Raw genomic sequence first — 17,274 nt, 5'->3', positions numbered from 1 at the left:
AGTAGCCACTGATAGCCATAAAAATGTCTAATCGCCTTTTAAAGCCTCCCAAATTGGTGGCCATCACTCTATCTTGCTGTAGCAACTTCCATAGATTTATTGCACTGTGTGAAGTACTTCCTTTTGTCAGTCCTGAATCTCCCACCATTCACCTGTATCGGATGAAACCGGGTTCTAATATTATGAGAGAGGGGGGAAAACAGCTCTGTACCCACTTTCTCTGTACCATGCAGAATTTTATACATCTCTATCATGTCTCCCCTGTAACACATCTCATTGCTCATTCTCTGACTGTGGATACTTATGTGGCCAAAATGGCACTACTCACACAGGAGGGAGGTATTAGTAGGTTTGGAGAAACCCCAAGGTTTGCAGAAATGCAAAAAAAAAAAATCTTTATGGGGGAAAAAAAACTGATGGCGGAATTACCCCCAAACAGCTAAATGTGTACTGAGCATTACCAGTAAGCTACACAATGCTGGCTGACTGTTGGAGGGGAAAAAATGGAAAACAGCAGTGGGGGGATGGAGTTTGCTAGAAGGAGGGCATTGGTGGTTTACTGGAACCCTGAGCAGGAGCACTCCACACGGCAGCGTTTTGTTGCAGGTCCCACTTGTATTAAGCAAAATATGCAATAAAGGAGGGGGAGCTGCCACCATACCTCCACCAGGTAAAAAAAAGAGGGCAGGCAGGGTGGCGGCAGTGGGGCAGGGGGAGAGAAGGGAAGCAACGTGGGGAGGAGGAAAGGATCTTCCCCCTCAAAGCTAGCAGTGCCTCTGGTTTCATAGAGTCACTCTGCCCTGAGTTCTCTTCCTCATAAATTCTGGTTTATCCAGCAGAGTGTGTAAAATCATTTCCTGAACTGGAGCATGCAAAGTTAGTTGCAACTTTCTGTTCTTTTGATTCCTTTGCATCTCTCCCCCCACCCCCACCTCCCTGTCTAATCAGTGCACACTGCACAAGAGCAGTCCAGATGTAATACGTTATCATAGACACGAGCGCATCAAGATCCTTTTTGTGCAGTGTGTTATTCATGTGCACGTGTACTCCGGTGCGTATTGGAAAAGCACCACACAAAAAGAATTCCAATGCAATCGTAATCACAATCACATCCACACTGCTTCAGAAGGTTTTATCAGTGGCATGTACATGCAACAGGAACATGGGGGTAGAGAAAGGAATGGAAGGAACTAAAACAGTAGAAAACGGAACAGTCTTCTGAACAAAATGCAGAATTTAAAAAGCAACAACAGAGCAGTGGAGGATTCTTAACAGAGGGATGCCATGGTTCAGTTAGGTAATTCTAAATGCTGGATTTAATGGTCTTGGACCCCCCACCCCGACTTCAGACAGTAATATGCACTACTTCACTTAATATAAGAACGTAAGAAGAGTCGTGCTGGATCAGACCAAAGGTCCATCTAGTCCAGCATTCTGTTCACACAGTGGCCAACCAGCTGCCCACCAGAAACTCGCAAGCAGGGCATGAGGGAAACAGCACCCTCCCACTCATGTTCCCCAACAACTGGTCTTCATAGGCCTGGTACTGGAGGCAGCGTATAGCCATCAGGACTAGTAGCCATTGATAGCCTTCTCCTCCATGAATTTGTCCAATCCCCTTTTAAAGCCATCCAAATTGGTGGTTTTCACTGCATCTTGTGGTAAACCACGTGCTCCGCCACTTTGGTGTAGTGGCAAGAGTGTTGGACTAGGAGCTGGGAGATCCGGGTTCTAGCCCCCACTCGGCCATGGAAGCTCACTGGGTGACTTTGGGCCAGTCACAGACTCTCAGCCCAACCCACCTCACAGGGTTGTTGTTGTGAGGATAAAATGGAGAGGAGGTGGATAATGTAAGCCGCCTTGGGTTCCTTGCAAGAGGAAAAAAGAGGCGGGGTATAAATGCAATAAAATAAAAAATAAAAATAAATAAAATCGATGTCCTTCTTGCTCCCTTGATTAGATGAAGGAAATATTGTATAAGCCAGTCTCAGCAGTGAAGAAGAAATGAGGGATTATTGGTTGGAGCATGTGTACAATATTGTTCACATGAGCTAAAAACGGAGACTCAAGGTGTGGTTCTGTGGGTCTGTGCCAGCCTTCCCCAACCTGGTGCCCTCCAGATGTGTTGGACTGCAACTCCCATTATTCCCAGACAGCATGGGCTGGAACGATGGGAGCTGCAGACCCATATATCTGGAGGGCACCAAGGTGGGGAAGCCTGCTCTACACAAACAGCAGCTCGTCTGGTGAAACTTCCTGTACTACCCCGCTTCAGAAGGTGGGGTTGGGGGCTGGGTAAGGAAGCTGCGTGTTCTGAATCTTGTACAAACTTACACCACAGAGCCCTGAGCTAGCATCTTGAGAGCACCTTGCTCTGAAAGGAGCCTTTGATTGTAGAAAGCTTCTAATCTAGCAGCACCATCTAGCGGCGAGGGGCTGAATTATTTTCACATCACTGTGGTCTGGAAAGGGGGAAGAGTTGGGTTGTCATTGGATCACAACTTGCTTCATGTTTGTCGGGCAGAGGTGGCAAATTGCTGAAAAAGGAGTACGAAGTTCAGTCTTGAAATCAGGCTTCTGCCTGTCATAGATTACTTAGACACCTTCATAGAAGATTGGTCTTTCCATGGTAATTACCCATGATGGTGATACGGTATTCTGAGGCAGGTATGCCTTTCAGGACCAGTGGCTGGGGAGCAACAGTGGGAGCGGGCAGTTGCGCTCCTATAGGCTCCTCAGGGAAACGGGGATGCTGCGTTAGATGAACCGTTGCTCTGATCCAGCAGGGGGGCCTGCTAGGATTGTCTTCAGGAGGCGTTTGTAAATTCCCCCTGCACATTGCTGCTTGATAAATATGTAAAGCCGCCTCTTCTTTCTTCAGATCTTCCAGATACGCCGGTTGACTTGGTGATAAACTGCTTGGATTGCCATGAAAATGCCTTTCTGAGGGACCAGCCTTGGTACAAGGCTGCTGTGGACTGGGCCAACCAGAACAGAGCCCCCGTCCTCAGCATAGACCCCCCTGTGCATGATGCGGAACAAGGAGTCGATGCCAAGTGGTCTCTGGCGCTGGGGCTGCCCCTGCCGCTGGGTGAGAGGGCTGGGCGGGTGTACCTGTGCGACATCGGCATCCCGCAGAAAGTCTTCCAGGAGGTGGGAATCAACTACCACTCACCCTTCGGCTGCAAGTTCGTCATCCCTCTGCACTCAACCTAAACTGCGGGAGGGGGCCTCAGTCCTCTTGGCCCTGCAGAGGAAGACGGGGCAGAATTGCCTTCAGCCGTACAACAGATCCTGACCGTATTAAACTCTTTGACGCCTTAAGGATGTTAGCGTTCTGGGCTGTGTTTCTTCTTCCAGGAGAAACAGCAGTATTAAGGAGAACCAAGAGGATTCGTGTTCCTCTGAGCCTTTGCTCTCATGCCACGGCCTGAAGGAGCACAAGATCGCCGGGGTCTTCCATCGGCTAAGCACGGTGGTGGTGGGAGGCCCGGGGGCAAAGGCGTGGCTTATGCGTGCAAGGGCCCCTGCCTGGCCGGATATGTAGCAGACAGTGTGATTTTTTTTTTTACGTTTTTTTCAGGACCGGAGGGGGAAGGGTTTCTCGGGCGCTGCCCTTCCCCTTGATGAACATGTGGGAACAACGGCTGTTCTGCCGTGTTCCCTTCTTGTGCAGCTATAGCCCCAGCTCTCTCAATGCACGCCCCAAACTACTTGGGACCTTCAGTTGCCCTGCCTTGGGAGCTGGTGCCAGGCACCTGCTTCTGCTGGCAGCTTGGAGTTCCCAGGCCAGCACTTGCATTTCTGTCCCACCGCTTCCTGTTTTGCTTTTTGTGTGAATGAGACCTGAGTGTAATCGAACGTGGCTTGAAGGAGAGATTGAAGGAGGAGGCGTAATGGTGCTGAGATGTCCGATTCCCCATAAGTAAGTGTTCTGCCATCTTACTAGTAGAGTCTACATTGCTGGTGTCTGCTCCTTTTAAAAAAATTACCTCCTGGGGCCATATTTGTGTGAGTGTGCATGTGGGTGTGTGTGTGTGTGAGAGAGAGAGAGACAGAGAGAGATTGAGAACTGGGAAGCATATCTAGGCTGTGCAGCCTCCATTGGCCATGAAAGCCACAGGTTCATGCGCTTGGGTGTGGCACAGCGTTCCATTCCCTTCTCGATGTGTCTCAAACAAGCACATAGCTATACTGGAGCAGGGCAGTGAAATGGATGTGGTCCTTTGTCTCGCCATGCAGTACGGTATTGCGAGGAGGACTAGGAACAACAGCGGTTAAGCCTTCGAAGGCCTGCTGAGCAAGCGACCTGGCATAGCAGCCTCTTGTTCCGGCACACCCTGATATCTGGTCCTCTTGTGCTTCAGGCATGAGCTTGTATCATGACCACATGAGATTGTGCATCTCAGCTGCTGCCGCCGCCCTCTGTATGTGCCCCTTTTTGTGGGGGTGGGCACTGCCTTGTGTTGCTCTTTGGGGACCACCAGCCTATTGCTGTAGGTGGCTCACTGTTAACTCTGAATGCTGCGAGCAGGATTTCTTTTTAATTATTATTTTTTGTAGCCAGGCACTATCTAGACTTCAGGGGTGCGATGCGTTGTGACGTGGCAAGCTGAAGACCTGCTAGCTCTGAGAAATCAGCCATGCTTGACCTTGTCTCTAAAGGTGCCATACGGAACTCTCTCACTAGTCACAATGATTAAAATGTGCAGTAAAGCAGCTGTGCTCCTGAGGTGTGTTTCATTTCTGGTCTGAAGAAACCAGTTCTCTCAGTAGGCAAGAGACCGAGCCTGGCTCTGAACAGCCTCTTCGCTCTCTTTTCCAGGGCCGCTTTAAGACTGAAATAGACATAACCACCAAGGCATTCATTCAGATGGGGCTCAGCAAAAAGCCACTGAAGGGTGGAGGTTGAGATCCAAAGAGCTACTTCAGACATGTCCAGCGTCCCTTGAGTGTGCTGAACTAGCTGGATGGTTCTTAAGATCCTGACCAATGTATTTGCAGTGACACTACAATAGGGCCAGGTATTATATACCCTTCCAATTTAACTGTGGTTGCCTATCCTATGGCAGCATTTCTCAAACTGTGGGCCAGGACTCACCAGTGCATCTTTGCTTGACTGCCTGCACCTTAGCTGCACCCAGCACACTGCATTGGCTTGGTTAGAGAGCAAGGCAGAAGTGAATGTACAAGAATGACGGTAGGATGAATGAGAAAACTACGCATTTCTGTGGTCATTTTTCAAAGAGCATGCCCTTTTTCTCCATTGACTAAAGTGTGGATTTCTTAAAAGGTCCATTTTTAAGTGTGCACTTTAAGACATGTGCATTTAAGAAACACACTAAGTGTTTCTTAAAGTTTGGGAATTTGAAAACACTTTTTGAGGGAACATGCGCTCCTATTCAGGGCTTCAAACTGGGCATTTTTGAATTATTTGCAAACTGAAATTAAATTCTTGTACATCTCTAGAACCATCCCCTCCTACGAAGGAGGATGGGAAGGGGAGGAGAGAGAGGGGGGTGAGGGTTTTAAATATCTACCTGAAGCTCAATGCCCTTCCCTTTCCACATCCTATTTGCCTGTTAAGGAACCTTCTGTCTCCCACAAAAGATACGTATTGCTTGACTGAGGGAAACTGCTCAGGAATGTGCTCTACTTGCATGAGCAGTTGACACAGTAACCATGAACTCCCATATATTTGTGGGCCTCTTTCCATAGAAAGACAAATCACAAGTTTATTGTTACGTTTCTAACCTGCCTTTCCTCTAAAGGGCCCAAGGTGGCATAGAATCATAGAACAGTAGGGTTGGAGGGGGCCTGTAAGACCATCGAGTCCAACCTGCTCAATGCAGGTGTCCAAATCAAAGCATCCCTGACAGATGGCTGTCCAGCCTCGTCTTGAAGGCCTCCAGTGTGGGAGAGCCCACCACCTCCCTAGGTAATTGGTTCCATTGTCATATTGCTCTTAACAGTCAGGAAGTTTTTCCTGATGTTCAGCCAGAATCTGGCGTCCTGTAACTTGAGTCCATTATTCCATGTCCCGCGTGCTCTGGGATGATGGAGAAGAGATCTTGGCCTTCCTCTCTGTGACAACCTTTCAAGTACTTGAAGAGCGCTATCATATCTCCCCTTAGTCTTATTTTAGGCTAAGCATGCCCAGTTCTTTCAGTCTCATAGAATCATAGAATAGTAGGGTTGGAAGGGGCCTATGAGACCATCAAGTCCACCCCCCTGCTCAATGCAGGAATCCAAGTCAAAGCATCCCTGACAGGTGGCTGTCCAGCCTCATCTTGAAGGCCTCCAGTGTGGGAGAGCCCACCACCTCCCTAGGTAATTGGTTCCATTGTCATATTGCTCTAACAGTCAGAAAGTTTTTCCTGATGTTCAGCCAGAATTTGGCTTCCTGTCACTTGAGCCATTATTCCGTGTCCTGCATTCTGGGATGATCGAGAAGAGAGCCTGGCCTTCCTCTCTGTGGCAACCATTCAAGTACTTGAAGAGCACTATCATATCTCCCCTCAGTCTTCTCTTCTCAAGGCTAAACATGCCCAGTTCTTTCAGTCTCTCCTCATAAGGAGAGGAGGGAGAGGACTTTGTTTCCAATCCCCTGATCATCTTCTTTGCCCTCCTCTGAACTCTCTCCAGTTTGTCTGCATCCTTCTTAAAGTGTGGCGCCCAGAACTGGACACGGTACTCAAGATGAGGCCTCACCAGCGCTGAATAGAGAAGAACTAGTACTTCACACGTACGTGATCCCTGTGGTGTTCCCGCCTATTACCAGTGAGAATACCTCTTCAATAAGGCCTTTCCCACAGCAGGCAACACACAGTAATGCTGCCACCAGGACCTTTACCTCAGGTCCCACCCTTTTTACTTCATGAGATGTGACGGCACACTGGTTTTATTCTAATCTGTATTAATTCCCTTTATTACTTTACCCTTTTGTAGCCATGAGCAGTACGCATAGGATTTTATAAAAAAAAAATTAAAAATTAATTACAACATTAAGATGTTGAGCAGTAAATAAGTAACTTTATAAGCTTCTATCAGTATATACTCTCTCACACAGGCACACTTAATTTCCACTTTGGTCCTGTACACACAAATCCTAGCCACAATTTCCCTTCACAATCTACCTCTCCACCGACCCCCCCACTCCCCTAAGCTCTGTTTGTTCTAAACCCCCCATCTGTTCTACACACACACCACTCCCTGCTTATATAATACACACATTCCACCCACTGCCTCGCTCACTCAGCCAGCCATCTCGCATATGCCAGTACACCATACTGCCTGTCACTCATACCACTCTCTCTCTAGATATACTCATCAGAGTCGTAACAGGAATACTCATCTATAACCACAAATATATAATATACGTACATGTAAAGTCACAATCCCCTCCTCTCCATTTTATCCTCACAACAGCCCTGTAAGGTGAATTGGGCTGAGTGCCAGTGACAGGCCCGGAGTCGCCCAGTGAAATTCATAGCCGAGTGGGGACTAGAACTCAGGTCTCCCGTAAGTCCCAGTCCAACACTGACCAGTCCACTACACTCTCAACTAAGTTGTGTTGATTCTTCCCCACCAGCACTCAGGAAGGAGAGCCACACTTCCATATTGCATTGCTCATGCAAGCAGGGTGCAGGGTGTATTCCCGGAATGGACTTAACATGATGCCCTTGATTTCACTCCCACATGACTGCATTGAAGGGGAAATTTAGTAATGGGGAACATGGTTTCTGGTAGCCTGTCTGCTCTCAGTGATCTCTGTGAGGAACGCAGCTTGCAAACTTGCCCTCCCACAAATATAGTCCTGATAGTCCTGTAGTTACAGGCAGTCCTAGGTTTGCACCTCCGTTCACATCAAAAGATGTATCCACTTAATTCAATGGAACATTGTGCCACGGAGGTATATCTCCATTGTGCATGGGAGGCTGTGTATGTACACAGCTCTTTCTTGCTGAAGAGAGCAAATAGTTACCAACCACAATGTGCAATGTGGTCTATGAGCTTCAGAGATGAGCAGAACAAGTTGGATATTTACAACAAAATCAAGAGAAAAATGTGCCTACTATAGCTTCTGCTTTACAGACTGTGATAGGAGGGTAAAGGACAATGCAAATTAGAGTTAGTCCTTTGCCTAGCAGAATAACCTGATTACAGCAGGGTATGTGGGGGAGATGGGAAGAAAAGTCTTCCTTTGGAAACAGTTTTGCTGCACACCTGGGATGTTTTAGCAGTGGGGGAACTGTTTTTTGATGGGTTCATCCCACAGTGCATTTAAAGGCTTTGGGGAAGGTGGGGGGATTGCACGGGTCCTTAGTACCAATATCATTGTCCCCATTCCAGCCTGGTGGTGGTGGTGGTGAGGTAAGGACCCATGGAATTAGCCCCACCCACCTGGTGGCTGCTCTTTTAACCATTGCAGATGTAACATGGGTTAAACCTGTGGAGAAGCAGCCCTTTAGAAGATGAAGCGTCACCTGTCTCTGCCCATAACTGGAGCACACCAGAAGCAACATGATAGTCTTTGTTCATGTAAGGTTGGAGACTATTTTTGGATAACACACAAGACTCAACAGCAGCTAAATTGGGCAGTGTTGCCTGTTGTTTTGAGTAGTGGATGTTTTACCTTTGGAAAAGGCGCCTAGGAGAGGGTCTGTAGACCAGTGGCAGAGCCCCTGCTTTGCATGCAGAAGGCCCCAGGTTCGATTCCCGGCATCTCTAGGCAGGGTGGAAAAAACCCTGCCTGAAGCCTTGGAGGTGCCAGTTAGTGTTGACAATACTGGGCTAGATGCACCAATGGTGTGACTCAGGGTAAGGCAGCTTCCTATGCTCCTAAAGAGACCCATTCCTATTGGCGGAAAGCCTGGGTGGCTTTCTTCCTCTAGTTATAAATCCCCTTTCAGGACAAGATAAATACTGTATTTGAGAATGCTACTGGATCATCTAGAGAGCACCTCTCCTGCACTGTATGTAAGAGAAACCAAAAGTGAAGGGAATTGGAACGCGGCCCATGACCCTCTAAATGGATCCAAGTCTCCTTAAGCAAGATTACTTCCTTTCCTAGGATTTGTGTTACTTTTCAATAGAGTAAAATTAAATTACTGTCCTAGGACTGAAACTGCAACTATGGATATTTGAAGAGCAAGCAAGCCCACACAGCACGCTTATTAAATTTATAGTACCCATGGCCTAGTCTGTATATGGAAGAATAAAGTTGCTGAGTGGAAAATAGCACTTTAGATTGCAGGTGAGGAATAATTTTTAAATGCTCCTCAAGTAAAATTCTCTGTTAGAAGAGAACTAGCAGAGCAGGGTGTGCTGTGCTAGTTTCCTATTGTCAGGGAGTTTTCATTTAGTGTTTTTTGGTTTTTTTTTTAAACCTAGTGCAATACCCTCTACAATCTGTTCTACCCATGTCCTGCTGCATGCATAGACCTGGCTTATCTCTCCCCTCTGCACATGCTTAAGGATCCACAAATGCACTTGCTGTGAGCAAGTGCAACATATGCTCTGGCAGAAGCACATAATCTAGGAGATCTCTCATTCTGTACTTGGAAGGGCTGCAGCTCAAGAGGTACATGTGTTTTGCATACAGGTGCCAGGTTCAAGCCCCTGGCATGTCCAGCTAGGACTGGAAAAACCTATTTGACACGTTTGAGAGCAGCTGCCAGTCAACATCTGGCTGCCAAAGGCAGCTTTCCTACATGTGAGGGCTCTTCTTGATGCCACAGTTGTTAAGTTCAAATCCATATCCTAGTGGATAAACCTGAACCCAGGAAGCGGACCCAGGATTGTAACAAATTTAACTACCCAAAAGCAGCTTGCACAGAGCTTGATTTTTCCATTGCTGTCATTCATCATTGCTGCTCTAAGCTCTTCCTAATGCTGCATTGTTTGGGGAGATACTGGGAGAGGCATGAGAGTTCATGCTTAATGTAATTGGCATGAATGTCCATCTTTCTCCTCCACTAAAAGGGTTCAGGGTTGGGCTGGGCCTTGAGCTCTGTGATGTAAGGAGAACCTTTCTTCTCCCTCATGGCAAGATTACAGAAAGAACCCTGGCTTGCTACTCAAGATTCATTGACCTGTTCTCAAATCATGCTATACTCATAAGGTTCCTTTTGCAGGGTGTGGGGAGAAAAGAGCTATAATATATGATCATTAGAACTCGAGATTCCAACAGACCAGGCATTACGCCTGAATACACTAATATGTGCAAGATGGATAAGGCTGTGCACTCTATCCCCATCCTCCCCGTGTTGAGGAGGAAGGTCTGCAGGGGGCTTCTACTTGAATTCACTTGAACGTGAAGTACAAGCTACCACACAAATGGGAGCCCTGCTTTATCAGGGTTTCCCATCACACGCATGGTTTTACCCATGTTCAAATGAACACTGACAGAAGCTCCCTGCAGACTTTTCTGATGAACACAGGGAGGTTGGGGACTTGGGGTGGCCTATGTTGGTGGCAAGGCCAGCAGACAGCTTTGTGTCTTACACGTTAGTGCACTCTTTTTAGGCATAACGCTTGAATAGAGCAGATTGCTTCTGCATTCCTATACCTCCATTCAGGCATTTTGCCAGATCATGGTTTCTGCCAACACTGGTCCTGTTCACACCTAAAGGCAGCAAATCATGGGGTTAATTCAATGGCAGCAGCATGCTGGGCAAATGCTGCTGCCATTTTGAATATGCAACCTCCAATCAGCCTAATTTTTTGTTAGGTTAACTTTGGGCTGTTTAACCTACGATTAATCCTCAGGGTCTGGGTTTGCATGTCACTGAGCAATATCAGGCTGGTTGGAGGTTGCATATTTATAATGGCAGCAGCACACAACCCTGGCAAATTGTGGGTTCATTAATTAACCCACGATTTGCCGCTCTTACATGCGAACTAGGTCACTGTTTGGAAGCTCAAACCATGGCTCTAAACTGTCGGGCACTCCATGTAGAACTGCTCATTGTCTTCAGCTTTCTATCGCTTCAGCACTCATATCTAGAGATGCACTATAAATTCAACTATGGTTTGTCATTTTAGACATCATGCCAAAACACAGTTTGCACAACCAACTTTAAACCACAGCTTGAAATTCTGTCCAATTGCAATCCATAGTTTGTCCATTCAAATGCAACACCAAACCATGGTCTGCTTCCTCAACTATAATTTGGCACGAGAGCTGAATTGAGATGCTCAGCTACACTTCCAGCACTTATCTAAGAAGCACAGTTGTTTCAATGCCTAACACCTTTGAGGTCCACAGAACATATATACCTGTCAATAACTGTAGGAAGAAGCTAAGATCGGATTAGCCACAAACTGTGAGGGAATAACTGCAACTCTTTCCACCCTTTATGTTGGTTCCTTACAAAGGAAAAACGGTACTGATAACATGCAAGGCAAGAAACTACTTTGTCAACTCCCGAAGCAGATTTGTGGCAAGATATAAAACCACTGTTTTATTGTTAAACAGAAAAATTCAGTAGGGTAGGGAGCAAAAATAGCTGGACACAGTCATACAAGTAAATTATCAAACAATATGAAACACTTTATTTGAACTTTACAACATATAAATATATGAGACAAATCTGTGCTTTTGGGTTGCTGTCTCCTCCCCATGACCAGGGTCCAATTTGACATTGCACCAACACGTTGGAACACTGCGCTACAGAAGGGTTGCTGGAGCCTCCACAATAAAAGGTTGGGCCAATCTCTGAGTATGTACATATCCTGCAGGAATCTCCACCTTCACCATCTGTCATCTGCTCAGGTCCCGGCTTGAATCTCGGCAACACAGCCGCCTTTCCTCTGGAGACAAGCCAGCAAAGAATGGGTGAATGAGAGCTTCGGCAAACGTTATCCGCTGCGCGGGATCAAACTCCAACATTTGCCTCATCAGATTAAACAGCTGCATGTGCTCAGAGGAATCATGCAGCATGTATGTCTGGGAAGAGAAAGGGGAAAAAAAGATCAGACATGAGATGGAGGGAAAAACAGATTAGTATTCCCCAGGAGGTTTAAAGGCAACAAAATTATATGATAACAATACTGACAGCTCCAATATTTTGGTGCAAATTTTTAAGGTGTAGTTCTCTTAGAATTTCTATGAGAAAACTAAGACATGAAGGACTAGCAGGCAGTACAGAAAAGACCCAAGGACACCTAAGTGTATGATCCGGTCCGCACAGAACCACTTCCAATGGGTTCTTTAAACTATGGGTAGCCGGGACTGCACAGGAGAGGATACTGCCTCCGGACCCCTCACCACTTCCCCTTTGGTAAACCCAGGAACTGGGTTGTGCGCCAGGATGTCCAAACCCAGCACCCTTGGGTTGTTGAGGGAGATACAGGAGTTCTAACCCATAGCTTGTTGTTGGGTCAAAACTCGGGTTGTTCCTCCCTCAACAACTCAAGAGTGCTGGGTTCAGATGTCACAGACCATCACCCAGGAATAGCATTCCTGGGTTGTTTACCAAAGTGGAAATGGAGAGTAGTCAGGAGTCAGCACAGTCCCCTGTCTACCCATGTTTTAAGCAACCCACGGGTAGTCGTTACATGCAAACTAGGTCTATATGTAGATCTACAAGTATGGGCAGGATTGTGCACGCAGTCTGTAAGCAATTTATAAAAGACATAGAATGCCAGACAATGAAAACCTCAGTTTTCAATGTTAATACAGTTTCTAGCCCATATGACTATAGAACTATGCCTTGGTCCTCCATCCTAGCTAACAGAAACTATCATGCAAATAAGCAACTGCCAACTGTTTAACAGCCATCATTTAGGCACACCACAGCATCTGGCTTTTTGGCATAAACAGTAAGATGTTCAATCACCACAGTTGGCTCTTTTCTGGGTCATGCGTTGTTGCCCTTTCACAAAATCTTGCCCAGGGCATCATCAGTACATGATGCTGCAGTACGATTTGTGAAGATATGTCCTGTACCACTGAGGAATATTGCTGCCAAACTAAGACTGCTAGGGGGTCTTCCCTCCAGGAAGGACAACCCTCTTTTTGAGTTGGCCCTCCCTTCCATGGACGAGGGACTTAACTTTCCCTGCCTGACCCACTCCCTCGTTGACGGAGAACGCCAATTTGCTCCTGATTTTTCCTGGTAAGAACTCAGCCAACCCTTCAACATCCAGCTGATGCCATTACCCCTCTTTTAGGCTGGAACAATTGCTTACAGATCACACAGACTGCGTCAATTGCTGGAATGTTTGAAAGCATCGCTGACTTCACAGTGGATGCAAGCAGAATTACAGGGGTTACAACTCAGCATTAAGAGGTGATCTGGCAACTGCATAAGAATTCTGGGGACAAGAAAGGAAAGTTCCCTCCCCAAAATACAAGACTGTTTAAAATCTCCATTCAGTTTCCTGACGCTGCAAGTGGAGTGTTCTCGCAAAAAGCTCCCAACTGAAAAGTGGAAAGACATGCAGCTACAACTTTATTGGATGGAGGCAGATCAAAAAAGCAGTGGACTTGACTTCCTGTTCCAGAGGCCATGCAGAAAAGCAAGCAATGGTAACTGGTTTTATCTAAGCCTCTTGGGTAAATGAAGCCAAATATCGACTTGCAATGCTACCAAAAACTTTCTGACAGAACAGACTGAGTGGTTCTTACCTGCAATGGTTTGCAGTTCTCTTGGACATATCTCCCATCGGAGGTGTTCTCATCCCACACCAGGTTTCCCTTGTGAAAATACTTCTGTTTCCTGAGAGCAGGAGGAGGGAGAAGAGACTGTTCAGAAAGTACATATGCATACAAGATCAAGTACATCTTCAAGAGCTAGCCAAAAGCTGCAGTATCCCTTTCCCAAATAAATCCATAACACAAACTGCCTTAAAAAAACATACAGATGTGTCATCTACAGGGTGTTATTGCCTCATGTGGATGCTACTCTTGCAGATAAACTTCTGAGAATTCCTGAAAAGCATAACAAGTCTGGAGAAAATACAAAGCTATCAACAAATCTCCTTTGCCTGGCCAATCTGCCTAAAGTGTGTGTGTAATTTAGGGGCAGCCTATTGACTGTCTCCCAAAGAGAGATCAAGCCATCTGTCAGACACAAACATTCCTACCGTGTTTTGCGGATCATATGCTGTGGGATTGGACCAAGGATTTTCTCCATCATCACAAGATGCTCTCTATTTTCGTGAGTCTATGGAATAAAACAAAAGCAGTCATTTCTTTCAATCTAGACAAAAAAAATCTCCGCTCAACATCTTCAGTTCTCATGAACATCACTCCCCGCTTGTTCCAACAAGTATGACAAAAGGTACATTTATTTCTACAGCTCAAGTCAGACTGGAGATCTAATGGCGCAGAGGCAGGCAGCCAGCCTAACGGGTACCAAAACAGCAGCAGAGACAATAAAGGGGTCCAAAATAACTGATGAAGAACGACTTTCCTGGTGGGCTGGGATGCCATCTCACTTCTTTCAAACTGACATACATGAGTCTTGAACCATCCTATTCCCTTTCTTCTCCCACTTCTAGCACTGAACTTTCCACTGTGTGAATCCAACCACCTGGTAAGCCAGTTGTAAGTAACACCTTGCCAAGTAATAGGGAGAGTTTTACCACACTTCCACATTCCAGAAATCCAGGGAGCTGAGGAGAGTTAAAATACTCTCCATCGCTTGGCAAGACATTGCAGACGATAATTAGCTGATTCAAGTAGTTACATGCACAGCATGGTCAATCACTTCCAGGTCAGACACAGCTGGTGATGATGGCCACCAACATAGACAGCTTTAAAGAGAGATTAAACACATTAAGGGTGCAATCCTATGCATGTTTAGACAGGAAAAAGTCCTACAGCTCCCAGCATTCCCCAGCCAGCCATAGAACTGCACCCTAATGGAGGATAAGGAGCTCGAGGGCTATTAGTCATGATGGCTAGATGCCACCTCCAGGTTACCAGTTGCTGTGGAAAAACAGCAGGAGAGGGCTATTGCCCTTTATCCTGTTTGTGGGTTTCCCAAAGGCATCTGGTTGGCCACTGTGGGAAACAGTGATAGACTAGATAGGCCCTTGGTCTGATCCAGCACAGTTGTCATCAGCACTTCTGCAAAATGACCAACTGACCCCACCCTTCTCTGACATCCCCAGCCCTGAAATAAGTGGCATATTAAGTTCTGATGTACCAATTTTCAGAGCAACAATTGCCACAGAGGCTTAAAATATAAAGAACCATATTTGCGCTCTTAAATAGGAAGGGAAAGCATGTAGGTTAATATATTCTCCAAAAACATAGCTAAATCTACAGGCTGCACAGCAAGTGTTGAATTTGTAGGAAAAACAGGCAAGCTTACAGTGAGAGACTAAGCATCTGAGCAAAACCTCTTAGCCACTGAATGAACATCACGGGGCCTGCATGTCGGCAAGTCTCCCCCTTCTGCAGATACTGGACTGGGTGGTGCTACGTCCAATCCTCAACTTGGCCAAGCCAGCTTCTTACCTGTGACCCACCATGATCTAGTTCTGGTGCAAGTTAAACATGTTTGTACTGTTTTCCCTATAGCTACTGCCACTGTAACATCGGTCAAGATTGGAAGATTGAGCAAACACCATTAAACAGTTTTCATCATGAAGAGTGTTCACTAGGGCACTCAGGAGAACAGTAGTTAAGCTGAGTGCATCCAGAAGTACTGAAACTCCTGTACCTGAAAGAGTGTGAACCCACGATAGTACTCAAAGAGGATGCAACCAATGCTCCAGACATCACATGGCTGCGCCCAGCCCAGCTCTGCAAAGGAGAATACAAGAATGAGTACTGGCGTTTTTCTTTCTGCCTGTCCCCAGCCCAAATGCCACCCCATGTTTTTCTCCTACAGTTGCTATGTAGGGTTTTCTGCTTAGCAACCAAGGAAAAACTTTAATGCTTCAGCCTGTTCAAAGAAAGCAGGAGACTACAGCACATTCCTTCCTTGAAACATGTCTAGTTTCCTCCCTACCATCCCTTACCTGAAGGGACTGGCTCTGTATCTGGGCGAGAGTGTATGGCATTGTCCACATTTGTGTACCAGGTGGATGCCTTTTGGCTACTGTGTCCACCTGTATTTTAGGGACTGTGCCTTCATTTGTTAGTAAGGGTAGAAGGGGACCTTAGCAAAAAATAAAACAAACATCTACTTGGTAGCCAAATATGCGAGATGGATTTTTCAAGACCACTTAGAGGTGAAAGTGATGCGAGCCTCCCTCAAGGAGCTATGGCAGTAGTGGGGACTCTTCAGCCAGCAAGTTCCCAATCCAGCCCATGAAGGAAACTCCACCGTCCCTGCCCACACATCATCCCTGGCCACTTTCACATTTTTCTGTGCAGAAAGAGGCATAGAGCTTTGGGCTTCTCTCTCTGCAAAGAGAAAGGGATTCAGGAAGCACTTGGAGTTCTTCCAAGGCGCCAGCTAAGTGCCTTGCCTTTGCGTGCCACTCACCCCCTCAATTGGGTGAGTGGCGTGCAAAGGAGGTGCTCAACTTGGAGTGGCTCCTCCAAGTGCCAGCCCTTTCTCTGTGCTCTCTGTATGGGAAAAGGTAACATGGGTGAGGTGGGGACAGATCTCCAGTTTGTCTCTAAGCCCAACTGAGGTCCTCTACTGATCCTCCAGGTACACAAACATCCTCAACTAAGGTACAGATACCACCTCTCATATGTGAATTCATTCAGACATGCTAAAACTACCACAATTTTCTCTATGAGCTCTGTTGCATGCTTTTATCCCTCTCTGGGCCTAGATGTCCAATTGCTCCAGTCCACTGTATTTCAGGTGCTTTCCCCCAAAGTCCCTCTAATTTGTGGATTGTTCTTGCTGCTTCTACAAATCAGCCAGTTTAACATCTTTCCTCTGTGGACAAACCAAATGAAGTGAGGTCCTTAGTCATTATTTCTTGAACTCCTGCCAGAGAATCATAGAACAGTACAGTTGGAAGGGGCCTATAAGACCATCGAGTCCAACCCCCTGCTCAATGCTGGTATCTAAGTCAAAGCATCCCTGACAGATGGCTGTCCAGCCTCATCTTGAGTGCCTCCAGTGTGGGAGAGCCCACCACCTCCCTAAGGAATTGGTTCCATTGTCATATTGCTCTAACAATCAGGAAGTTTTTCCTGATGTTCAGCCGGAATCTGACTTCCTGTAACTTGAACCCATTATTCCGTGTCCTGCACTCTAGGATGATCGAGAAGAGATCCTGGCCTTCATCATACCTGGCTCCTAAAAATCATAGGAGTTTAGTCCTTTGCTGAGGGAACTGCACTGGCTTCCT

General features: G+C 46.5%; 2 protein-coding genes across 7 annotated transcripts in view; one reads left to right on the top strand and one right to left on the bottom strand.

Annotated features, from left to right (window-relative positions):
• The window catches only part of EDC3 (enhancer of mRNA decapping 3), a 33,883-nt gene extending 26,908 nt beyond the window's left edge, over positions 1-6,975 (top strand). For both annotated transcript variants that reach the window (XM_084816898.1, XM_084816899.1), the window contains exon 7: positions 2,882-6,975. In XM_084816898.1, the coding sequence (XP_084673024.1) occupies positions 2,882-3,216 (335 nt within the window). In that variant the 3' untranslated portion in view covers positions 3,217-6,975. The remainder of the gene's footprint in view (positions 1-2,881) is intronic.
• Positions 6,976-11,434: 4,459 nt separating this feature from the next.
• Positions 11,435-17,274, bottom strand: part of CLK3 (CDC like kinase 3) — a 30,201-nt gene continuing 24,361 nt past the window's right edge. For all 5 annotated transcript variants that reach the window (XM_084816896.1, XM_084816895.1, XM_084816893.1 and 2 more), the window contains 4 exons: positions 15,678-15,760; positions 14,092-14,171; positions 13,634-13,724; positions 11,435-11,950 (listed from right to left, as the gene is read on the bottom strand). In XM_084816896.1, coding sequence (XP_084673022.1) covers positions 11,765-11,950; positions 13,634-13,724; positions 14,092-14,171; positions 15,678-15,760 — 440 coding nt within the window. In that variant the 3' untranslated portion in view covers positions 11,435-11,764. The remainder of the gene's footprint in view (positions 11,951-13,633; positions 13,725-14,091; positions 14,172-15,677; positions 15,761-17,274) is intronic.

The sequence above is a fragment of the Heloderma suspectum genome, chromosome 11 (assembly GCF_057233095.1).
Source record: "Heloderma suspectum isolate Gila_16-S chromosome 11, 16-S_ref, whole genome shotgun sequence".
In the NCBI taxonomy this organism is placed as follows: Eukaryota; Metazoa; Chordata; class Lepidosauria; order Squamata; family Helodermatidae; genus Heloderma; species Heloderma suspectum.
Note: the sequence above shows the minus strand (reverse complement) of the source record. Positions and strands in the feature narration are given on the sequence as shown.